At 31.4% G+C, this 12,179-nt stretch overlaps 1 protein-coding gene across 1 annotated transcript in view; it reads left to right on the forward strand.

The window, feature by feature from the left end:
• Myo10A (unconventional myosin 10A) overlaps positions 1-12,179 on the forward strand; it is a 388,389-nt gene that overhangs the window by 177,493 nt on the left and 198,717 nt on the right. Inside the window, exon 16 of the mRNA XM_035365884.2 lies at positions 861-1,064. Within this exon, the coding sequence (XP_035221775.1) occupies positions 861-1,064 (204 nt within the window). The remainder of the gene's footprint in view (positions 1-860; positions 1,065-12,179) is intronic.

The raw sequence follows: 12,179 nt of genomic DNA on the forward strand, positions 1-12,179 counted from the left end.
TCAATTAAACGATAAATGTAGTTGCAAATATTTTATATATTTTATGTATGAGAACAACATGTCCTAAACATTTGCAAGAATATTTTTTCCACTTATTAAGTATACTATTTAAAGTTTTAAGATTTTTTAATTAGCCAGTAGAAGATAAATCACATCAGATGAAGGATTAAGCTTATATGGGAGGTTCAAAATTTTTATTAATTTGAAAAATTATCTTTGATTTCTGGAGCAAGTCTAATTTATTTTCTTAGTTGTCACAGCAAAGAATAGTTTGTTCTGACTTTTTATTAGTTTTGCTTAATGTCTTAAAAATTTAGAATTCATAAGGAATTACCACTTCTTCCTAATACGATATTAATAAAATACTTCAGATTTATAAATATAATTAGGATATTAAAATGAGGTTAGATTATAGAAGATGAAATCGAAGCATTCTTTCATTGATTTTTGTTATTCATTCAGAAAACTGAATTCTCAAAGAAGTGGTTAGACTCGAATCTACATGAATTTCTTTGCTGTTGATAACTGTTAAGCATCATCACCATCATGTTAGTATCATGTTTCAAGCGTTATTTGCATATAATTATGTAATGCAGAAACGCTGAATAGCACCTGACCTAACGAGTCACCTAAGGGATATATATTTTTTTAACGCTACAGACGTTTCCATAATAGATTTAATCAAAATGAAACAGTTTTTAAGTTTACTTAACTATATTAATACTCATATGCTGTATGTAAGTAATATCTTTCAAGAGAAAAAAGTAGTAGTTATGCGGTGGGGTCTTTAAAGTTTAGATAGAGTTAAGTTTCTAAATAAAATTCCCTTCAAAGAGTTTATGTTTATAAAATAACTGCAGGCAACTGATCTGTCTTTCCTGGAAAAATGTCACTACAATCATGCTCTGAACGAATTGTACAGTCGTCCCCGAATGTCTTCCATGGAATTTGGAGTCAAACACTATGCGGGGCAGGTGTGGTATTCTGTTGATGGATTCTTGGACAAAAACCGAGACACGCTCCGTGGTGTCGTCGTGGATTTGCTTATAAGCAGTAAATTACCAGTAAGTATTCTGTTGTTTAATACATCGCTATTTGTGTTAGTATATACTAAAGAAATGAAAAGAATAAATTTTGAGAAAATCTTTCATTTTAATTCACTGCAATTATTTCTAGATGTATGTCATTTTATGCATTTGCTTAAATGATGTAAAATAATAAAATTTAAGAAGTATGTATTCCGTGGAACATATTAGAGGAAATACAATTTTGTATTATTATTTACTGGATAAAATAAAACTGAGTCAAATTCGGGTACCAATGGTTAAATTTTAAAATTATATCAGATTAACATAAAGATAGCTGAAAAATTTCAAAATATTTTAGACTTAAGAAAAGTAAAATATAAAAAAAGTTGAAGATTAAACAATAGGAATAAAGAGTTAATAATAAAATTTCTGCAAACTTTATCATAAAAAATATTTTAATAATTCTAACAAAATTTTTATTCCTTTTTATCCCCAAACCGTAGTTGAAAAAGTACTGAATCAAATTTGTTAAACAAATCTGTGTCCGTCTTCTAAGAAGGATCACTAGTGATTCCTTGTGACGCATTAAGGTAGCATTAAATACTTATTTTTAATACATTTATGTAACCATTATCATCGATAATAGCTATCAAATACAGTTTAATAAGTTTTTATTTTCCTAAAGTCAAAGAAAATAAATACTATTATTTAATGAAAAACTTATTACATTTTTGTTCTTTAAAATGAAATGTAACTTCCAAAATGAGAATTTCGTAGACAGATCATTTCATGCATTTCTAGTGTTCAATACTTTTATAGATATTTGCCAGATTTGAAGCTACGCCACGATATGTTTTTATATACTATATTCTTTCTCCCCTATTAAAATGAAGCCTTTGTATATCAGAACAGTAAATTAGTAAATTAAATGCAAGGATGAAATAAATAGAAAAATTTTGCGAAATAACGCTTGTAGATTTGTCATCTTTGTAAGATCCTTTCGACCATTCTATGAAATTCTTTGAACAACTTTACGAAAGGAAATGTTGTCTCGGAATGTTCATTTTCTCTTTGTCACTACTCTGTGCGGAAGCTAACGATTGGTTTGATTCACCCACCTCTAAAAAGGGAAATAGCAAGCGCGAAATGAGGATCAGTCGTAAACATCGTTAAATTGCATTCGATAGCAGTCAAAATGGATATTTTCGTTGAAATATGCTGCCTGAAACTTTTCGCGATTACAATACTTCCTTTTTACTTCGTACAAGGAAGTAAAAATCAGAAAAATTTTTTGTCCAGAAGTTGCCGAAAGGGCTTGTGAAAGTGAAAAATACGAATGTTATCTATTTAGAAGATTTTGTATTTTGGGAACTATTAGATAATGTGTAAATAAATTTCGATGTTTGATTTATGTTGAAAGCTGTTGACCTCCTGCAGAAGGCTTGTTCGGGTGTGATAAAAGTGGATAATAATAATAATAATAAAACTTCTAATCGCCGTATCAGCTTTAAATGTGGGCAGCAAATAATGCAAGGTCGAATATTTTCAAACTTAATCAGAGCTGTCAGGAATTATGTTGCGTGGTCACAAGGGGGAGAAACACACTCTGTCTTACAATGCCAAAACCTCAGTTTAAATACTGTCTAACGGATTAATATTCTGGTAAGGAAACGGAAAGGAGAAGTTATAGTAAAGATCTAAATCATAAATGCTTAGATTCAAATAATAACCCTACATTATAATTATTCTTCCTTAATTTCTTAACAAGCCAAGTTCGAAAGCACGAGCTCCCAAAAAGGTTCGATACGGACCCCCTGGGGGATTTATGAAATTTTAACGGTGGTCTATGAGGATCGAGGGGTCGATAGCTAAATATGCAGTTGATCGGCATGATCAAAATATCGTTCATTACAAAAAACATGTTAGTAAAATTAATAATTAATCGTTTATTGATATAAAAACTTGATCATACAAATTAACCAAATCTTATTCAAAACACACGGCTACGCTAAGTATTGGAACATAAAAATAATTCGAAAGAAATATCCGAAAATTAAAATTGTGTAACGGATTTAAAATAACGTTCCCCTCCTCTTACGCAACGAAAATACGCCATAATCAAGTCAATAATTTACTAGGGAAAACGAGAAGGAGACTGAATAACTCTGAACGATGTGATTTAAGAATTAAGCAATTATAGCTAAATATTCAAAAAATTGCATCAGTGCATCAAGCACAACCGTCACATTAATTAAAATGGAATTTTGGGACAGTTAGAATCTGCGAGCAGGTCGATGACGAAAACCGTTCTTTTAAAAGGGGTTGGAAGAAAAAAGGTCAGGAATGTCCAAAGTCTCTGAAGAGAGAGATTTACCAAAGTTTCAGTTAAATATGGTTAAGTAGGCTGATGCAAGAATGCTTTTGCAATTCTCAGAATTAAAATTCAAGACGCTTTCTTAGGCAGCTGTCCACAAATGCTTAAATGCTTCTCTTTTTAATTCTCTCATGCTTTGCATTTATTTATTAATAATCTAACTTCTATATTTGCTCTGTTAAGAGAATAATATTTAACTGTTGCCTTTCCACAATAAATCAATCACCCTGTGAGGTTTTTACCTAGCCTAAGTAACTTTCTTTTACCTCATTTCTCTTCTAAATCCAGGCTTATGCAGTGTAGTTGGAGAGCCAATTACTCTTTTATAAGCTTACTCCAGTACCACAGAAGAAGGCAAGCATTGTTTGAATGAAGATCAAAGTTGCAGTTGGTTATTTTAGCTATGAACGCCAAAGTTCATGTCTTTTTTTTCCGCTCGTCGAGCTGAATACTTTATTATTTTCTTTAAACCTAAAATGAACATGGAAATTCAGTTCTTTTGAGCAGAAGAACTTATAATTTCCTGAAACTGTTAATCGCCGATTTTGCAAACTTTGACTATAAAATAAAGTTTCATCATATTAATTCTGCAATGAAATTATACTTTTTAAGTAATGAATTTCTTTTCATTCTAAAATTTTTTTCTATGACATAAATATGAATATGAAAAAACACTGAGTCAGCTGGGGTGTACAGATCTTTTGTAAATGAAGATATCATCAATCTTTATTATTATCTAGAGAACATTGAGCTATTTTGTTTTATTCTCTTCCCCCCTTTTTCCTCCTTTCGGTTTTCGGTGTAGAGATGATATTTTGAAAAGACTCACCGGATTTCAACTTCAGTGAAGTGAGATTCAATGAAAATAATCTTTCTTACGTATTTAACAGGAATGTAGATATTTTTTATCTTACTTCAGTAACCTAATGAAAAGAATTAAAAAATATTCTGTCACGAAGCAAAGAGCCAAAGAGAATAAAAGAGAAATTCCAACATCTTCATAAAAGGAAGAAAAAATAATTATTTCTTTCAAAAAATTAAAGCTGCAAACATTTTCTTTGCTCATGAATTGTCTACAACAGCGTACACGACCAAGATCAAATATATACAAGTATACTGTGGCGCCATCTTCTGAAGTTCTACATCGATAAACTTGTTTCGGAATAGTTTCATGTGATAAATCTTCTAGCTTAGAATGGTATTTTAGTTAGATTTAAAAACCACATTTTAAATTATCATGCAGATTACAATATAATACATTAAAATACAAAGAATTTTGCCATATGCTCCAAGACTTAACATGCAGCCGGCATACAGTCGGATGTGCTCTTGTACCTGTAAAAGGCATGCGGATGTTTTGCGATTTCCCGTAAGTGTAAAAATCCATTTTCCTATGCATTCTCTATGAATGCATCTCTCCTTGCCTACACTTAAAATGGTAATCCTTCCGTGCTTTCCACTGTTCAAAGAAACGAACCATGAAGTGAAGGACAAATTTTAAAATGGAATATGTGTTTGTCCAAAATTACATAAAAATGTACTATGAATCTACAAATTTTAATTCTGCCTGCTTCCAAGCCAATTTGATTAACAGCTGATATTCGCATTAGATATAATTATTTTATATTTTTGATAAAAATAATTCTTGAATTTTTTTAGTAAATTAAAATTAAGAACTAAAAATTTAAATTTGGTTTAAGCGTTCTTTGTTAGCTTCGGATGTAGAAATATGTAAGTTAAAGTTAATTTCAAGCATTTTACAGCTACAGCTTTACAGGAGAGAAAGAAGCTACTATTTGTCTTCTTCCGTTTTAGCTGTATATGTTTACATTACGCATAAAGAAAACGGATAGTTTCTTTTAAATTATGCGTTTAGTTTATTTACCCGTTTTCATTTAAGTTACTTCTTTAGGAAATGAACTCAGTAGAAAATAGCAGTATTCAATAGTTTCATTCACGTGATAAATGGTGGGACTCATCGAAGTCGGAAATGATCTATATATATAACAACAATCCAATGTTATTGCTGTTAAATTTTTAATGTTCTAATTAACTGAATAATTATTGCTGAATTTAAATTGAATTAAAAAAAACTCCAGTTGATAAACAAGTAACGGTTCAAATCTTTTGTCTTTTATTTAAAAATCTCTAAAGAAAGTTAAACTCTGACAGGAATGGGCATTCGGAATGAAATTCTTAACAACTTTTAAACCTTTAGAAGAGATCAGTATTGCAAATTATAAAAGCGGAAATAAAGGTTGTCAAAAATACGGAATGATAAATTAATGTGAATTCTTGTTAGCTGAAAAAAGCTTTGTTTGAAATAATATTTTAAGACAAGCATTTTTTTTTCTGTCCATCATTTAGTTATGTTTTCCAGTATACTATTTCATAATAAAGATGTAAACGAAAATAAAACTATGCTCTTAAAGTATAAAAGATCGCTACGTGTTTCTAACTTTTATCAAGTCTAAATTGCCGTTCTAGAACATTTTAGGATTTAAAAGAATTTAAAAGGCGGATTTAAAAGAATAAAAATGTAGTTATGATCTCTCATCCGATAGTGAATTATCTTCATGCATTCTTGAAATGCCGTCAGAAAGTAATGTCGAATTTGAATAAATTTAAAGAGAAAATACGGAAATGTGCATAAAATCACCAAAAATTTGCTCTAAATAAGAAAAATGCAGTACTGTCCTAAGCGTGACCAATTATGCAAATTTTACTTTGCTATACTATCTCTGTAAGATAAAAATTTCCATTTACGAAGACTCAGCTAAAAAGAGATACAGTTTTTCCATTTCGTCACAGAAACTGGGTCTCCAGTTTGACGGAAATTCCAAGTAAGGGAAATTAATTGTAGGAAGAAGGAAGGGCAGCATCTCTTTAATATGCTGACCCTTACTTCCTCACTCTATAATTTTATTTATTTATTTATACTTAACATGAGGAACTTCGTGATATTCCTCTCTTCGTTTAGCACATTTTTTCCCATTGCCTGGAGCAAAGGTATAACCTTTAACTAAAACCTTTAAAGGTATAACCTTTAACCTTTAAAGGTATAACCTTTAACTTTTCTTCGTCGTTATGAGGAGAATCTAAATCATTTCTCTTGAAAATTGATTTAATTTTCCTCACGTTCAATATATTTAATACTTACGTCGTGTATTGGAAGGAAGACAGATTTTACTTTTTATGATGAATTATCCAATTCATTGGCTGCTTGAAATGAGTAATGAGAAGTGTATGATAACAGAATAAAAAATAATGGCTTCAGTAGAAAATAGAAAGTGGGAGGGGAAAGGTAATATTTCTGAAAAACTCATTGGAGATTTTTGGATATGAACGAAGGCTGCGATAATTTAGAATGAACATATGTTTAATCACTTACTGATTCTTAAAAAACATATTTCAGATTTCATGTGTAAAACAACGTTTCTTTAGCTCTTAATTCATTGTTGATAGTGCTTAATTTATATTACTCACAAGTGGCAGAGTCACTAAACTGTAAAATGAAGGAGCTTTATTCTTGGTAGCATCCAGTTGAATGACCAGATACATGAAATTTCCCTGTAAATTTATACATCAATTTTCTTATAAAGTCGAGAATGACTTCATTTCTTCTTAAGAAGGAATGAAGAAGAAGAGAGAGTAGAAGTCCTCGCGAGGTTTTGCTTCAACTCAGTGTTCAATCCTTACAAAATCCTTAATGGAGGCACTTTCCCGGTGCAGAGATTCCTAGCTTCCTTTTGGAATGAGTTAATCCAAACCTAATGCTAATTATTTAATGCGAAGGTGATTTGTTTTTACACTATTCGATATTAATATGGAAGAAATGAAAACAGAAAAATACATAAGATTTTTTTATTGTCGCCTATCTCTGAAAGGAATTTTTCAGTTTAATTAATAGTAAAACTGAAATAGTAAACTTTGTTAATGTGATAAAAAATAAACTACCCTGTTAGACTCACTTAATATTTCTTAAATTAATAGCATTTCTACCTACCAGAAGTGCCTATAACCCATCTTGTTTACACTATTTTTAATAGGACGAGTTTATATGTAATTAAATGGGCCGACGGAAAAAAAGGAATTAAATTTCTTTGTAGTTGTTCAAGAATTTTATACTATTTTAAAATTAGAATTCTACTTTTGCTTGAGATATTGAAGTAAATTAAAAATGAGTTCTGCTTTACTCAAAGTAACCCTTTGAACTTTTGCTAATAAAACTAGCATCTGAAATAATACATTGAGCAGTATTTATTGTGCCTCAGTAGCCAGTTTTATCAGTTTAATGCAGAATTTTATATTTGCTTATTGTTCCACCTTTCTATCCGTAATACAAGCGCAGATTGTCACATATACGTCATTAAAAATCCTTGAAATAATGCAACCTCGTACTACTATTATTAGCAGGCTGTAAGGTTAATCCAAGAATTCTTTAATTCAACCTTATACATTGATTACCTCTCTAGTAGGGAATTTGTAAGTACTGAATATATAACACTATTTAAGTTTTGCTTCTTTTTGAGACTTTCTGATACATTAAAAACTTTCTCCGGTTATAAAAGTTAATAAGCTGCTCAAAATTCCATAACAAAATATCTTAAAAATTAGTCCTACAACAATGTTAACAATTTAAACTATTCTTGGTTACAATTCACAAAAATGTCTTAATGCATTTTGTGTATTAATGTTAGTGATACTAATACCAGTAAACTAATATTTACAGACATTAGTTAAGCTCTTAACATCATACTGGCTATACGTAACTTATATCGAGAAAACTACATGCTGCGGATTGCTGCAATGGAGCAAAGGCAAGGAAATGCACCTGATTCTTGTAGGACTATTGGAATTTCATATATATGTGGATTAATTTTCAGTAAATACTTTGCAAACATTTTTTGAGATTCACGAAAATTTGGGAAACTATCAAATTATTCAGCCGAAAGTGGCAAAATTTAAAATTTTGCATTTGTTGCTAATATGTCAAGCATAGGCAGGCAATAATATATTTAATCATATATACGTAAATCTAATACAATATTTATTTATTTTCGATATTAACATATTTATAGGACTTATCAGTATGTCGAACAAAGCTGAGTGGCAGTCAAGCGGTTCATACTGCAAACACAAAAATCATTTCCATAGATATAAATATACAGGGTGTCTCAAAAGGTCGTTTCCAAACTGAGCATGCTGGTCTGTCATACCATGACAAACAAGATTTATATAGGAAGCTGTGTCCAGAAAGGAGAAAGGCAATCAGTAGAGGGCTGTGTTCACAAGCGTAGAGGGGGAAGAAGGAAAAAACGACGAAAGAGGTATTAATATGACTTTTATTAAAGAACATGGTTAAATCACAGAAGATGTTCAAAATTCTTTCCTGTCGCCACAATGCGTGTTTCACAACGTTGACACATGGATTCATGGGCCTGTTCAAAATGGGCAGGTGTGTCACGGACACGTGCCGCCGCTTCCACGATCCTGGCGACCAGATCCATGACCGATGTTACGGTCGTCTCATACACCATGGATTCATGCATCCCCACAGGTAGAAATCCAGTGAAGTCAGGTCCTGGGATCACGTTGGCCATGCGACTGGTCTGCCCCTGCCAGCGCAGCGATCAGGATTTGTCCTATCGAGTGCTGGTAAAATGAGCAGATGCTTCATGCTGAAACCAAATGTTTTGGAGTATAGCTGATGGAACGTTAACCGTCAGATCCTTCAATAATTTCACAAAATCTCAGCCAAAATGTCGATAAAAAAATGAGTTAGTAAACCTATTCATCCTTCCGCTGCAACGCTCTCGCCTGAAATGATCACAGTTCTCACTCTCCCATAAGCCTGCGAACACTGCCCTCTAGCTGTTGCCTTTCGTATTTTCGGACACAAATGCCTATGTCAATCTTATTTGTCATGGTATGACAGACCGACATGTTAAGTTTGGCAACGACCTTTTTATACACCTTATATACAATATAATCTTGTAAATATATTTCTTGTTCATTATTATTTCTTCAGTAGATTCTCTAATGTAATTTTTTATAATAGACTAATGTATATGATTTATATAATGTTACTACATTTAAAATGCGTGTTAATAGACTATTTGCTTATTTGGTAAGGCTTCCGATCAATAATAGGATGTCAGGTGTTTGAGAATCTAGTGTTATACCTCAAATTTCAGTAGTATGGAGCATCGAAGTCTCTAACCGCGAGCTGTTTAAAAAACAGACATAATATATTAATTTGACACGGCAGACTTTTAAAAAAAAATTAGTGGATGTTCATCAGTGCATGACTTTACGTAGGAAACATATTTAGCCTAGAATGTGTCTGATAAAATCAACGGAAACGTGCACAAAATAGACTATTGAACTACGCGGTTATTATATGTATAAGTCAGCTGAGAAACTGATCTCAGAGTGATAATGTAATGCATTAAAGGAATAAAATTTAAACAAAAGATTAACATTTTGTTTATTATTGGTCGCTCTGATTTTACGAATTGATAAGCAGCTTAAGCGCGTGATCTTGATTTTGGACCTTGATTACATAAGCAGAATGAGCATATTAAAGATAATTTGAGAATAATGAACTGGAACAATGATTATTAGTGGTCATATGAGAGGAAATATTGATAATGAACCTAAATAATGATCTTATAAATTCAACTAGACTTGTTTTTTCACTGCTAAAGAGGACATAATAAAAGTCTGAAAATTCTTCACTGAGTTTATATGTAATGTTTATATGTAAAGATTTAAATTATCGGAGGTCTGATAAAATAATACAGCGAATAAGCCATAGTTCAAGAACGTATCACATTCCACAGAAAGGCACACATCCTATCAATGTGATATAAGCTTTAGATAATTTTTTGATGATAATTTTTCAAAAATGTCATAATGGCTTCTAGTTTCATTCCAGTTTTAATGGAAAATGAAATAATAAAAAAATCGATTTCATTTCCTGCGATATACAGTACATTACTTTGTTCATCCTATTTTACACTCAGTTTGAAAGGTGAATGATATTTAACTTTAAAAAAAAATACAAGTATGTAATGTCTAGTGCTAAAATATCATGCCTGTTGATAAATGTTACTTTTTAAAGATCTGTATGGTTATCAAAATTGATGAATAAATAAATAAAAATAGGCATTGAATTATGTGTAATAAGCAATCCCCTCCAACTTGGCGGCTGTAGACGTTTATAGGCATTGACCACTCTACTGAGGCTAGAAGCGGTGATGACTTTATTGTTGAGGAGGTTAGATGCTTCCCTAATAAAGAGACAACCGCTAGGTAGGCCACGGTTACTCTTACGTAGGCACAGACAATTTACATCCCTGCCTTCTCCGGGACTCAAACGCGGGGCCTTCGGTAGGGTAGTCAGTCACTAACCACTTCCAGTCTGTGCAGCGTGTAATATACAATAGTTTTATATAAAAATAAACTAACAGTTTAGTCATGTGTACCGTATATAGCCGCGTATTAGTCGAGATATTTTGGACAAAGGAAAAAAAAAAAAGACTTCAAAGTAAGGGGTCGACTTATATGCGGGGCCATAAAAAATTTATAGAATCGGAAGTTCAAAAATTTCTTTATATAATGCATTTGTTTTCTTCCCGCACTCAAATTGGACGACTTATCAAATAAGTCATTTATTTGAAGTAATTTCATGACTTAAATTATGTGACGAACTAATCACAGAGTTTCATACTTTAACTAGAGTAAGTTTTAATTAAACCAAAGAATTTTCGGCTCCCGAACAACCGATCAATATCGAGCAATAAAGTTTGCCTGGAACGAAATACCCTCTGAAATGATTATAAAATCATTTAAAAAATGTTGTATTAGCAACGAACTAGACGGCACGGAAGATGCTGCTGCTTTTGAAAGTGAAAATGACGACGAAGACTCTAGTAGTGATTGTAACAATACAGAGTTCGAGACTGAAAATATGTATGATGACGAGCCAATGACGACAGAAGAGTTCTATGAAATGTTTGGCGAATCTGAGAATGAATCGGACGTTGAAGGATTTTGATTTTGTTTATTTACCACGGTATTTTTTATCGTATATTTACTTTTTTTTTCTCAGATGATTTTGAATAAATGTAGTACTTAAAAAGAAATTTGAAGTTTCTCGATCGATTTCGGAAGTGGGGGGGAGGTCGACTTATACGCGGGTATATACGGTAAATTAAAATTTGATAATGTGTAATCTAAATCACTTTTATAATTTTAAGTTAACTTATATTTTTGCTTTGCTTTATGTACAAATATGTAAATTACTTGTAAAGCAAAAACGTTACGATAAAATATTATTTTACAGTATCGTTAAAAGAAAAGAATAAATTGCCAAAAGCTTTAAAAACTATATAAATACTTTTCATAACATATAGATCTTTTATGCCATTTTCAATACTTTTATCAATGTTATAATTAAAGAAATCAACTGTAAAATTTGGTTAGAGAAACACTTCAACAGGGAAATATATCAAATTGCTTTTGAAAGTAAATACTGTAAAAAGCAATTTGATATATTTAACATAACAAAAGTATTTCGTATAGGTATCTCTAATTTGCTAATAAGCATATATTACACAGAATGTGCCAAACTGACTGCATGACAAAATATTTCTTGAAAGGTTGCTGGTAAACTTAAGGCTTGATTGTAAGAAATGCTTACAATAAAATATCCGTTCAGGTTACTTATTACTTCCTTGTACGAAGTAAAAAGGAAGTATTGTAATCGCGAA

This window comes from Stegodyphus dumicola, chromosome 9, assembly GCF_044657685.1.
Source record: "Stegodyphus dumicola isolate Sdum_Otavi_A_Nest chromosome 9, ASM4465768v1".
Taxonomy (NCBI): domain Eukaryota; kingdom Metazoa; phylum Arthropoda; class Arachnida; order Araneae; family Eresidae; genus Stegodyphus; species Stegodyphus dumicola.